Source organism: Paracoccidioides brasiliensis, assembly GCF_000150735.1.
Source record: "Paracoccidioides brasiliensis Pb18 unplaced genomic scaffold supercont2.5, whole genome shotgun sequence".
Taxonomy (NCBI): Eukaryota; Fungi; Ascomycota; class Eurotiomycetes; order Onygenales; family Ajellomycetaceae; genus Paracoccidioides; species Paracoccidioides brasiliensis.
In genome coordinates, this window is record NW_011371362.1 from 706,132 (window position 1) to 719,566 (window position 13,435).

General features: G+C 46.3%; 4 protein-coding genes across 4 annotated transcripts; 2 read left to right on the forward strand and 2 right to left on the reverse strand.

The window, feature by feature from the left end:
* Window positions 1–495: 495 nt before the first annotated feature.
* On the forward strand, window positions 496–2,096 carry PADG_04685 (uncharacterized protein; the record flags this gene model as incomplete). Its single annotated transcript, XM_010762031.1, has 5 exons — window positions 496–564; window positions 729–1,220; window positions 1,312–1,632; window positions 1,710–2,004; window positions 2,068–2,096. The coding sequence occupies 5 exons, from the start codon at window positions 496–498 to the stop codon at window positions 2,094–2,096; spliced, it is 1,206 nt and encodes a 401-aa protein (XP_010760333.1).
* A 2,812-nt stretch (window positions 2,097–4,908) lies between these two features.
* On the reverse strand, window positions 4,909–6,582 carry PADG_04686 (uncharacterized protein; the record flags this gene model as incomplete). The annotated part of the gene is made up of 4 exons (XM_010761799.1): window positions 4,909–5,602; window positions 5,726–5,778; window positions 5,834–6,093; window positions 6,162–6,582. 4 exons carry the CDS (start codon window positions 6,580–6,582, stop codon window positions 4,909–4,911), a joined length of 1,428 nt encoding a protein of 475 aa, XP_010760101.1.
* Window positions 6,583–7,399: 817 nt separating this feature from the next.
* PADG_04687 (uncharacterized protein) lies at window positions 7,400–8,493 on the forward strand (the record flags this gene model as incomplete). The annotated part of the gene is made up of 4 exons (XM_010761800.1): window positions 7,400–7,446; window positions 7,542–8,081; window positions 8,170–8,353; window positions 8,437–8,493. 4 exons carry the CDS (start codon window positions 7,400–7,402, stop codon window positions 8,491–8,493), a joined length of 828 nt encoding a protein of 275 aa, XP_010760102.1.
* A 1,182-nt stretch (window positions 8,494–9,675) lies between these two features.
* Window positions 9,676–12,404, reverse strand: PADG_04688 (uncharacterized protein; the record flags this gene model as incomplete). The annotated part of the gene is made up of 6 exons (XM_010761801.1): window positions 9,676–10,491; window positions 10,564–11,157; window positions 11,216–11,684; window positions 11,814–11,948; window positions 12,038–12,178; window positions 12,298–12,404. 6 exons carry the CDS (start codon window positions 12,402–12,404, stop codon window positions 9,676–9,678), a joined length of 2,262 nt encoding a protein of 753 aa, XP_010760103.1.
* Window positions 12,405–13,435: the final 1,031 nt, after the last annotated feature.

The following is a 13,435-nucleotide window of genomic DNA, read 5'->3' on the forward strand; positions in this document are numbered from 1 at the left end:
TTACCCCACACAAAAAACCCCCCCCCCCTACACCCCACGCAGATAAAAAAAAAAAAAAAAAAAAAAAAAAAAAAAAAAAAAGAAACAAGACAAAACAAATCAAGAGGTATTACCACAAAAAATTATTATTTATTGGCGAGAAAGCTCCCCAAAAAAAACCCGTGTTTACCCCCCCCTTTTTTCCCCCCCCTTTTTCTCGGAGAAAAACCAGAGAAAAAAAGGTTTTTTCCCATCTCCCGTTTTTTTTTTTTTTAAAACAAAAAAAACCCGGCCCCCCCCCCCCCCCCCCCCCCCCCTCTTCTCTTCCTCCCCGGGGCCGTCCGCAATCCAGCTCTCCTCCGCTGCGCTGCGCCAACCCGGCTAGTCGCGCTGCTCTCCGGCAGGCACCGCGTCTGTCTTTCTCCCCCGAGCCCCTATTTAACCGTCAAAACGTCTTCCCTTCTGGATCCATCGCTTCTCCTCCCGCCTCGCGTTGCTTTCTCTAATAATACAATAATGGGTCGCACCGTCGACCAAGAGGTCCACGCGGCGTTTGTCGAGTTTCGCGCCAAGGAAGACGACAAGGTGAAACTCGCTGTATTTCCCTGTATTCTTGGGTAATATACCTTGTTGACAAACGCACGAACTTATCCACTGACAAACTGAACCTACCTCACGCTGCCTGCTGCCTGCTGCTTGATTGCATGCTTGCTTGCTTGGCGCCTTTGGTATATTTTGCTTAAATATAGTGCCTCTCCGTTCAATGTATATATTGCCAGCAGATCAGAGCAAAGAACACCAGCCGCCAGAAGCAACATCTCCTCGAGTGTCCCGCCCTGCGCGGTCACAATCCTCCCCATCCTCAGTCCGCCCCGACCAATGGCGTAGGCAACGTCAATGGTTACGGCGCTGCTGCAAACGGGCCTGCTGGTGGCCCTGGTGCCGGGTCAGCCACTGCCACCCTCCCTTCTGCCAGTAGCTCCATGATGACCAATGGAGTTAACCCCCACGGTAGTGCTTTGCAGACACCCATGCAGAATCTCTCCAGCCGCCCCTCCCTCCCTTCCCAAGCTCCTCCTCCCCCCTCTTCATCCTCCGCCGCTGCTCAGCCACAGCAGCGTGCTCACAACACGCCCAAGTCTTCGAAGCAGCCCAGACAGAACACCTCAAGTCTCCCGGCTCCTCCGCTCGATGACGTGCATGCGGCCTTTGTAGAGTTCCGCGCGAAGGAAGAAGATAAAGTGCGTTTTACGTGTATCGATATCTATAGACACATCTATCTCTATACATATCTATACAATATTACTTTGTATAGACTAACTGTTCCCACAGTGTCTCTCTGTCCAATGCATATACTGCCAACAAGTCCGTGCGAAAAACACGAGCAGACAGCGCCAGCATCTGCTAGAATGCCCCCCCTACCTAAATGTCATGAAGGATTCAATTCCTGCCAACAACCTTCAACACTCGTTCCCGGAAGGGGACATAGCCCGCTCTCTGCAGCTCCCCACTCCCTCATTGGAACTTGACTTCCGCATGAGCGTTAAATTAAACCCGACGGTGACCGTTGGACAGGGCATCTGGGGCCAAAGAGATTGGATCACGTTTGTTGGTGGACAATGGGCAGGACGATGGGGCAAAGGGATTGTCTTGGTATGGAGCCCGCCTCCCATATGTCACATGCGCAAGCGGTTCACTCTTACTAACTACACCCACCCCTCATCTAATAGCCCGGAGGCCAAGACTCGCAAATTGTCGTCAAGGAGCTCTCCACCCACATCAAGGCAAACTACCTGTTGCAGACAGCAGATGAACAACCAGCCTTCATCGTCGCGAAGACCACAGGTTGGATGACTGGTGCAAAGGACGTGCTGGAGAAGCTTAGCGATCCATCCATGGCGGATTCGGTCAACCCTAACACGTATAAATATCGCATCAACATCTCCCTGGAGACCGGAGACGAGCGCTACGCCTTCGTGAACACGGTCATGTGGGTTGGCAGTGGCTGTCGTCGCTCGTCGGAGGGTAAGCAATCGACCATCTCTCAATCCATCGCTACGTTCCGCTAACTCTATTCGTTTTATGTAGTTATCTTCGATGCATTCCGCATCACCTAGAAAGTAAACCTGCAGTAGCTGAGACGCGTTCTATTTGCGTGATATTTTTTTTTTTTCTTTCTTTCCTTTATCTATGTGCCTGGGGCTTTTATATATGGGGTAAAGGCGATTTTAATAGGAACAAGCTGTCTGGCTCTGTGTCGCGCTGTCTATCTGTCTCTCTGTGTGTCTGTCCATTTATATCTCAGTCTCGAGTGGAATAAGGAAAATGTCGCGGTGAAATTGGGTTGGTTTCTTTCTCTCGTTTCAGTTTCTATTTTCCTTTTCCGGGGCCAAAAAAACGGCCCCCCTCCCCGCCCTTCCAGACGGAAGCGTTTCTATTGCACTTATAATAATTTACTTTGCCTTTTCCTTTCATTTTCCTTATTCTGCTTGCTTGACTTTGCGAAAATACCACCCTTCGTATCTCTGAGATGTTCGGTTTTTTTTTTCCTTTTTTTCCTTTTTTTTTCCTTTTTTGTTTTTTTAAATTTACATGTTTTACTTCTCGTCTTCGTTGTCTTCATTTAAATCTATACTCTTTATCCTCTCACACCTGTCTTGTTTTATATATTTGGTCTTGCTACCTTTTCTTCTCTTAAATGTAGTGACCTACTTTCTTGATCCTCTTTTCCACCAGTGGATTTGTGTTTTCATTCCTTTTTTTTTTTTTTTTTTGGTTTTCTCTTCTCAGCTGAATATCAAACGGATAAATTGATATGCGTCGACCTCCCTTTCCCCTTTACTCCTTTCTTATGATAGTAGTTTACATCCCCACACCCCCCTTTTACACCCCCCTCCCCGCAAGGACGAGAATAAACTATGCAAAATTGTTTCTATTACAATCCGATGTCAGTGCCCTAAATCGCTTTTCACAAGAAACACACCACATAACTGGCGATTCCATCTTGTCACGTTATGATTTGCTTTCCCTTGCGAAATTCCCAGATTTCCGTTTTTAGTACAGAAGATATCAAGGGGTAGCTACAACCCTCTTTTAATACATCTAACTACCTCACTCATCTGATAATACAATTACGGATCTGCCGTTACATGTGAATATACCAAAAGGATGGAAAGGTTATGTCCCTTCTTCCGTCATTTACAGATGCATATACCGTATCCGTATGATACGTCCCTGATTGAACATTGATTTCGCCTTGATGTTACTGTTACAATGCTGGGTATCAGGGTCCCGTATATGCATACATATATTATACATACAACGGCGAAAGAGGGGGGAAACCCCTGGCATGCATTAGCTAGATCGATTGTTTATTAATAATTCATTTATTAACTTGACTATTTTACGACGGTCTTTGGAGTTTATGGCAAAGTAGTTTAGGGCTGGTAGGGCTGAGTATTTTAAAAAAAAAATAAAAATAAAAATAAAAATAAAAATAAAAATAAAAGTTCTAAGAGAGCTTAACGTTGCCGTAGTGGGCTCTTGGTCCAAGGTTTGGGTCACGGGCTGCGCCGCTGTGCAACCTGTGCAACCTGCGGGGGATGACGTGGTTTGGTGATGAATGCATCCATTTGGAGTGGGTGCTGATGAATGATGCGCAAGTGATAGGGCTTTATATATATATATATATATATATATATATCTCGATTCGAATGTAAGATTTTCTACCGGCTCAGATGTATTGTTTAAACGTATGCCTTCATCATCGATCATTTCCGTGGTCCGAAAGTTGAGATAACCGAAGCCCATACGAGGTTTTTTAACCTGTAAGTAAGGGTGTATATATGGTATGGTATGAGCGGACTTGTTTGATTTCGAAATATTTCGGGACTGTTTGGTACAGAACTTCTCTTTATACGCATCATACCACATTTGAAACAAAAATAGAACTTATATTTAAGGAAATAAATTTTAAATTACTACATGTTTAGCCGAAGGACATCAATTGTAATGGATTTAGGGAATGCTATTCGCAGCACTTAGAGAGTGACTGATGATGCTCTTCATTTACGGATACCTGGACAGAAATTAAGAGCCGGATACACTTGGTCTCCATCGCGTATTGTTGAACTGATCTTCAACAAACACATGACAATACTGTACAGAGATGTACAGTATTACTATAAATTTCACAACAGAACATTCAGGTCACCAACTCCGTATCAATATAACGTCAGTGCGCTGTGGAGAAGTCTAGTTCATCCATGGGAGGTTCAGTGGATCTTCTGATGACAGAGAGATCCCGGGTCTAGTTATGTGGGTACTATTGTACAATGAATGATAACGCAAACAATAGTGACTATACTGAGCGCAAACGAGTAGCCGGGACGGCTGGAGCAGTTTTTATGCTATGATTTGCCGGCGTGCAGGGAGCGTTTGTGTAGAGACGCATATTCTCGGACCTTCTCAATCCCCAGAGTTGGGTCAAACATGGGAAGGTTCCTTTTTTTTTTTTTTTTTTTTTTTTTTTTTTGCGCCTCGTTGTTCAAGCAAAATGCTGCCCCATCCAAAGGAGAAGAGAAAGTGAACCTTGGAATGAGTATTGTCTGGTCATACACTCAATAGATTGATATAATCTCCAGAGAGATGTAAGGTCTGGGACTGTGAGGATAGGTTATATTTATATTGAACATATATATTAATAGTATCTAGATGGGTATATAACTAATGTGCAACATCAATATTTCCCGCCTTTCCTCCGCGCTTGCAACATCCCCATCCCGTTACACAGTTTCGATGTACCTTTTAACTTCCCTACGTGAGTGTCCCCGACCACGATTAGCTTTCTGATACCCGCAACGGCAGCGGTAAATGAAACGTAGAAGGGATTACAGAACGAAAAAAGAACAGAAAAGAGGAAGAGAAAACTTACCAATCTGTCACAGCCTCCTCCCACAAGCAAATCTCATGCTCTCTCGTTCCCCCAAAGTGGTCTACAAATGCATCCCCAAACACCTCCCTCGCCACACTGCCCTCTCGCATGAAAGTAGCCACTGCTTCCTTGAGAGTTTTCGCCAACCGTATTCCCTGGTCAGTTGAGCCGCCTACATCCTCACCCTTAGGCAGCGGCGGAACAGGTAAGGCAAGCTTCTTTACCACCCCCCTCCATCCCAGCTCCAGAATCGCGGCAAGGACGTAGTGCGGATTCGCATCTGCGCCGGGGACCCGTACCTCCAGACGGGTTGCCTTGGGCTTCGACGTTGGCGGCGCGATTACACGGATGGATGCTGCTCGGTGCTCCAGACCCCATGAAACGGTGACGGGGGCCCAGAAGTTTTCGACTAGACGCTTGTAGGAATTTATGGTTGGGGCGAAGATAGGCATGATATCGGGAAGTCCATCGAGGATACCGGCGAGGAAGTGCCTTCCCACGTCGGAGAGGTAGGCCACATCTGGATATGGGGGTGAGGGATCGGGCGTTTCGCGGCTAAATATATTCTCCCCTGTCTTTGAAACAATGGAGAAATGCATATGTCCACTGTTTCCCGGTATTCCTTGTCGTGGTTTAGCCATGAAAACTGGCGTGATTCCGTACTTGCTGCCGATAGATTTCACGACGTATCTAGGAGGTTTTTTTTTTGGGAGTATTAGCGACATCGGGCGTAGCCTTCCCACGTAGGTTGTCTCTAGATATATGATAAAATCTCTGAAACTAGAAGACGGGATTGCAGCATTTGAGGCTCACTTGAATAATCCCGCCCGATCAGCTATTTCCTTGATTTCACCAAACTCAAGGGCCTGTTGAAGGTTAGGTGCCGTAAACACGAAGGGAATATGTTCACTGTAAACATACGGCTTCAAATACTCCCGGACCACTTTCAGTATGCCAGCTTTCGATGTCACACTGGAAGGCCTGACACATGTTGAAAATAGCATAGAAATACTCTTGATTATGCACGGTCCTTGTAAGACTATAACCGAACATTCCTTCCGTCAATGGTTGGAGCGCAGTGACAGGGTTCTCCTTGAGAAACGCTGCGGTTGCTGAGGAGTTTCGTTCGAAACCCCCCGGGGAGGTCGACGGAGCGCGATATTGGTGAAATTCATATTCCGCTACGAAGGACTAAATTAGCAGCGTGAATCATTTCTATTGACAGGTAATTCAACGTGCAAAGACACACCGCCAACCATGGCTCTATAGCCCAGTTTCTCTATTTTCTCAGCAGCTGTCCTCAGTAACCCTCGCGGGCAAGCAGATATTGGAGCGTGGGTATCGGGGTCGAAAAAGCTGACTAGAAAGAACGGCACATTATCTTCCCATGGTATTCGTCGGAAACTGCTCAGATCCGGAACTGCTACCATATCCCTGTATCCGTTCTCCTTGTTGCTAATTCCCAGGTCTTTGAAATATGTCTGGTCATGCATGTCCCACCCAAATATAACGGAGCAGAATCCGAATCCATTTTGCGCGACTGAGAGAAACTTCTTCTTTGACACGAGCTTGCCGCGAAGGATGCCATCTGCATCGATTCCGGCGAGTTTCACCCGCGTATCCCGTTCCAAAACCGCAGGAAGACTCTCTAAAGTGATTTCTGTTTCCATCGGGATCTTGCTCGACGACTCGTATGGGCGAAAGGAGGCAAAAAGGGCGCACGGAGAACGGGATTGCTGGATTAAAGATTGTTTTTTTTTTTTTTTCTTTTTTCTTTTTTTTTTAGCAGCTAAATGCTAATGGGTATATACAACACAGCAACAGCGGATTCTTCTATCGGCCTGGGGGAAGCACAAACAGGCCTACTCCGCTCCGGAATCATGGAATCTCCAGGTCAAGCCAGGTCATTCCACCACTTATTACGTGGGATATGCTTTTAATAAGTTATCCGGGTCGGGGAGGCTCCCAGGCAGTTAACTAGTTACAACAAGGTTACCGGGATAAACTTTGTGGGGCCATTGGGGGTTCTACCGTGGCGTAGCGTAGCGTAGCGTAGCACACAGCCACCTGGGACATCATGTGATCTACTCTCAATAAGGTTTCAGGCACCGCATCTCAACTCCGAAGATTCATGTCTTACTAACCCCCCCCCCCCAAAAAAAAAAAAAAAAAGTTAAAATAAAAAATTAACACCTCTCTCTTGATTGCGCAGGTGACTCGAGGATTCTTCGAAGGGATCCGTAATAAGGGAGTCGAGGGAATCTCTGAGAAATCCAACCTCTGCTGGGTGAGACTTTTCATTCCTGCTCTTTCGGTTTATCAGAACCCTGTCAGACGTGGCCAGGGAGAGGCAAGTGGCTGCAGCAGGATCCATGCTGAATTCAGGGATTGAGTCACCTCTAGACATTGAACCGTCACTCTTTCACATTCGCGAATCGCCCTGTAGTCTTTATTTGGTGTCTCTGGCTACAAGAAATCTCTGCCATCATGGGACGACTTGAAGGAAAAAATGCCATCGTTACTGGCGCTGCAGGGTATGAATGACTCTTTTTAAGTCTGGAAGATTAGATGGTATTTGGTTCCAAAAAAAAAAAAAAAAAATACATGCTAAAAACGAGAATGAATATAGTGGCATCGGTCTAGAGACCTGCATCCTCTTCGCTCGTGAAGGTGCTTCCGTTTTGATGGCTGACATTTCGGAGCCTGCGCTCGAAAGGGCCCTTGCCAAGGTAAAGCTCGTCGTCCCCAACGCCGCCAGACTCGAAACTATCAAGTGTGACGTCTCTAAGGAGGCCGATGTCAAAGCCATGGTCGAAGCGCTGGATTCCTGGGGTGGATGTGACGTCATATTCAATAATGCAGGCATAATGCATGAAGACGATGCGGATGCAATCGGTACCCCCGAGCATATTTGGGACATGACTCAGAATATCAATGTCAAGGGAGTATGGTACGGATCTAAACATGCAATCCTTAGCATGCGCAGACACAAGAAGATAAAAGGCAGCATCATCAATACGGCTAGTGTGGTGGCTTTGACGGGAAGCGCAGTTCCCCAGTTAGCATATACGGCAAGCAAAGGGGCAGTTCTTGCCATGACGAGGGAGCTGGCAATTGTCCATGGCCGCGAGGGATTTAGATTCAATTCTCTCTGCCCTGCGCCTTTAAAGTAGAACCCTCCCTCCTTTTTGTCTTTTACGCATTTATCTTTCCTCTTTTTCGAAAGATTCGTCCAGGCTAACAGCACATACCTCCAGTACCCCTCTGCTGCAGGACTGGCTGGGTAATGACATCGCTAAGCGCCAAAGACGCGAGATCCATTTCCCCACGGGCCGTTTTGGTGAAGCTGTCGAACAGGCTCAGGCCGTTCTTTTCTTGGCTAGTGACGAGAGCAGTTTCGTAAACGGGACCGATTTCGTTGTCGATGGTGGAATGACCAAGGTTCGTCAAACCCCCAACGCATGTACAAGGGTCTTGGGGACCCCGATGAAATTTTTCATCTAACATGTTCCATCATCGCACAGGCATACGTTACCCCAGAAGGGCCGCCAACAGAAGCACCGAAAAACTTTGCGAGCTAATTAGCTGTTAGAGCTGGGTTTCCATGTTGACACGGAGTGAGATAAAATATACATTATTTATCTAACGCTATATTCATTAGACGCTTAGAACATGCTCATAAGTTTTCATGAGTTTATATGTTATCAGCCAGAGTCAAGAATCTAGAGAGGCTGAGTAATGTCTTCAATAGTGTTCAGGGCAAATAGTTTAATACTTAACTGGCTTCTTTGCTGTTTCTGAGCTTGTTTCATATTTTCATCAAGATATAAGTAGGTGCTATGCAAGCCTCACTGAATATATTCTGATAGCAGGGGCAAAGTAGCCTAAAAGGTTGTATGATACTAAATGGAATATTGGCAGCCTGTCATATTGCACATCTGGTGTCACACACCCGGTAGGGAACTATTAGTATAACAATTAGACTGCCCCGTTTTCTTGCACACAATGATATAAGTGTGCAGATACAATCACAAAATTACCATTTCTCTCGCTACTACATTGTTCTATCAAGGAAAAGAAATGCTATTCCTTGGTTAAAAAAAAAAAAAAAAAAAAAAAAAAAATCTCAGTATGTCACATTGCACATATTGGATCTACGAAAGGAGGAGAAACAGAACAAAAACAAAAAGGAAGAACCATGTAAAAGCAAAACGACTACTAGCTACGTGTGGACCATCGAGCTTAAAGATATAAGAAAGCAAACGTAAAATAAAGCATGAAGATAAAAGCAAAAACCACTCCTGCGAAAGGCAGAAAGATGAGAACTCGAGAACTGAAGAATAAATTGCCCTTGAAAAATTTCCATCACCATACCTGCGCCTGTCCATTTACTTCTGTATTGCACCTTGAAAAGAGACACTGAAAGCATGTTGCAGATAAATAACAGCATAACAGATGGTAACTTAAAAAATATAGAGAGAAAACATGCAGGCAACTGTAGATAGAGGTGTGATCCGAATTAAGCGAGATGTATTATTGGTGGTATTTGACCCACTGGATTCCCCGAAAAACGACATCCACCTTGAGACAACAAGTGGAAAGATGTTAAGTGTCAGCCAATTGCAGAGAGGGTGAGAAATTAGGCGCCTGGGAACACTCCTATTTTTCTGGAGATTAAGTGGAAACAAAAGGAAACGGGTTACTCGTTTATCCCTATCGCAATAATGGAGAAAGGGAAAAGGGGGGGATTCTGTACTGTTCCATCACACCAACCACATGGAAATTTCTCCAAACTCTTCTTGCCCATCCGGATTGCGGATGCCCTCTTCCTGTCGTACGCACAATGCGCCCCTCGTAGCCAACATGAGAGTATGAAGGAATGCCTGTGTAGCGACGACGTGACTGTTGTCTGTCGGTGGAAGTAAGGAGGAAAATGTAATCTCAACCACATCTGCATCATCACGATGCCCATCCGCGGCAGCAATGGCAGTATCTGCCTTCGCTTTCTCACTTTCTTCCATAATCTTGGCCCTGACAAAGTCTAGGAAATTCACACTCTCCTGATCCAGGGTAGCAGCAGGCCACTGAGTCTCAGCTGCCGTTTGCGTATCAACAGCTGCAGTAGGGCCAAAGAGTTCGAAAGAACCGTGATGTTGGCTCCTTCGAAGACCAAGGGGGCTACCGCCACCTTCCTCAACTACAGAATGATCAAGAACCAGATTGCTATCTAGATTAGACAAATCGAACTCCTCATCGTCTGGCATTGGAACATCGCTCATGCCTGGTCTGGCTATTCCACGACCGGCGAGGGGACTGGCGCTCGTCATGCGCCCCATGCGTCTTCCAAATACTGCAGAAGACCCACCAACAGCGCTCCCATCTGGAACCCCACCACTGGCAATGGAACGAGGACCACCAATGCTGGAGTACCCACCGACACTGAGGAGGAATTGGCGAGAGTGAACGGAGGAGCCTGGCTGGGAACCTCTGATGGAAGCGGTAATATTCCATGGCATATGTGAAGAGCCATCATCGTAGAGAGGCACGGGTGCGTGACGGCCTACTTCAATGTCTTGGAGCTAGAGAATTTTGGAAAGGGCTTGTTAGTAAACTAGGAAGATTTTAAGTGCTCGGGAGATTATATGACATACATCATACCCGATGCCATAGCCATCGTCACGCTCAATGACACCTCCGCGGCCGATTTCATCATCTTCGTCTTCTCTCATACGCACACTCCTAACCTCGGATTCGAAATCATTGCCACCAACGTCTTCACGGCTACGTTTACGACTTGTACGATTCTTGTTTCCAGTCAAAGTGGCCAACATCTGCTCTCCTGAGAATATGCCCAGTGGATGTTTGAAGTCGGAAACACCTAAACCGAAGTCAACAGAACCAAATCTTTCACCCATTACCCAGAGACCAGCATTTCTCTTTGCCAGTGTATTGATTTTATTGTTCTGTTTGAGTTTTGCTGCAAGAGCCATGTTACGCGCGTACTCAGAGTTCCACTGGGCGAGATCTGAATTCTTCAGTTCTGGAGGATCGTCAAATCCTAGAATTTTGTTTCTTCTTTTCCTTAGGCGTTGCTGTACTTCAGCAACTTCGGGCGATACCCCAATCACCGGTTCGTAGCTAGGATCTGCTGCGGAATCAAATCCTGAATCAGGGTTTCCAGAGCGCAGATTATCATTCTCTGCATAACTCATTTCCGCATCGTGAAGAACCGTCTGGTCCTCAAACTGTAGTGGGAAACCGTTAATTATTTATCCTTTCAAACTTGATGATAGCAAAACTCACCTGATCTTCCTCAACCTCTGGCCGCACTCTAGTATTCGTTCTAGTCTCACTTCTCGCAGAGAGCCCTATAGGTTTATTCTGCGGAGTTTGCCTCACTGGTAGTTCAATTATATTTCCCTCACCGTCGAATTCAAAATCTGGTTGGAGCAAAACACCAGTCTCTTCTGCGAAGGCTGCGGGCAGCTCAAACTCGTTTTCCTTCGTACCTATACTACCTATATCACTTGGGAATCCAAAGGCACCTGCACCAAGGCCGCTTATATCTGACGAAGAGATGTTCAAATGAAGTTGTCCATCTGAAAAGCGGCTGGACTTGGTTGACTCAGGAATTTGGCTTGACAGCAAACTGGACTTGCGTGGGGATCCGATGTTCGATGTAATATCGAGAGCAGACAAATCCACGTTTAGCCCTGGGAGCATTAGAAAAGGGATGAAGGAAGGGTCGTCTGGGATAACTAGCTGGTCCGGCCTATTGAGATAATTTAGCAGTTTGTTTAGACGGAAGTGTACACGTCTATATTGCTGCTCAGTGAGGGTAATGCGGCGGGCATGAGGCCAACATTGGGGGAAATTCCGGAATAAAGGTGCGGAACTATACTTTGCCTTCCCAGCATCAGGATCCAATCCTGAGGAACGAATTTCTTTCAACATCGCTCTCATCTTATCCCGCATTGTCTGCGCGTCTATAAGCGCGTATCCGCATTGCTGATTAAACACCCTCGATACACCATATCTGCAAGCCAGAGGCCCAGTAATTTAGCAAAAAGTTTCCCCTGACAACAACGATCAAATCAAGGGGGCTCCTCCATCCCTTTGACTCACAGTAAGTTGCCCTGTAGCCTCAAGGCCATTGGGGCCTCGGGGCGTATGATTGTTTCACACGCCTTGGGAACATCGACATCGAGAATGGCCTTGCGATTCACCTTTTTGGTGGTGGATTTTGCACCAAGTGTCGCAACAAGCCTGGTACAAGAATAGCCGTGATTCAGCTTTTAGATTTCAGATCAAAAAAGGGGTAACGAAATCAAAAAAGGAAAAGTACGGGGCGACAAGTAACATGACAGCTTCAGCACCTACCACACCGTCGCAACCCCATGCTCGCGGGACGTGAGAACTGCGAACCAACCACATCAATATCAGCTATATTCTCGTAAGGTGTGGTATTGCATTGAATGAAATATATGGACATTTCACCCCGGACATTTCACCCCCCTATCCGGCCCCAGCTAGCCGGAGGGTTGTTTCCAACCCAGCACTAGGGCTTTAAATTGACACGTTTAAAGCCCCAACTTTGATGTAGGGGGAAGAAGCTCACTCTCATGACTGTAGAACATGTTGCCATTCACCGACCAGACGGCGCGTCTTACCGCCTTTACAAAAGGAATACGATTCGAGAAAACCGATCCGCCCCTGAAACTGGTTAATAGACCTTAGCAATAACGGCTAAAAATGCGACGCGAACGTTTCCCGTTCTCTAGTTCTCCTTTTATTTGCTGGCCAATGGGAGGGGTCTGTAGCATATAACAACTGAGCACGATAACGGGGTAAATGTGAATGTAGATGGTGGGTACATAAATGACATAAGCACAAAGAAGGGGGATGTAAAATGCAACGCGAGGTTAAGGATCGAGGGGAGTGTTCCGTTTAGTCGGAATGGATAGATGGTGGAGGTGAGAAGTGGGAGGAGAGCTATGGGATTGGGAGAGCATGTGAGACGCGTGACATCCGCGCCCAAAAAAGGGGGAGACAACGCAAGAGGCTGGAGAGGAGAGTCACGGGATCACAGGATGGAGAACGATGGGAGCGGAGATATCTGTTTTGGCTTCATTTTCTCCTTTACTGCATCTTCTCGGCTCTATAGGCGCCACGAGGGGTATATAGATGGAGATTGAAGACGTTAATAGATTTATGTCTGCCTCCGCAAGCCGTGTGAATATGATTCACCAACAACAACCAAGGAGCTATATTTGGGGGAACGACAGGAAGAAATGGGCAAGGGAGCTACCAAGTTCAATAATTCAAATCTTGCCTTGGGAATGATCGTTCCACAAGCTACAGAGCCATCGAGAGGTAAAATGACAGAAGCCAGGAATCAAGGAGGAAAAAAAAATAGCAGCATAGCTGTGGATATTTCGTATACCTGGAAGCAGATATACTTGTAGCAACTGGGATATAATAGCAGAATAGGGATGTCTCTTTCAATATGAATGTAACGGGGGA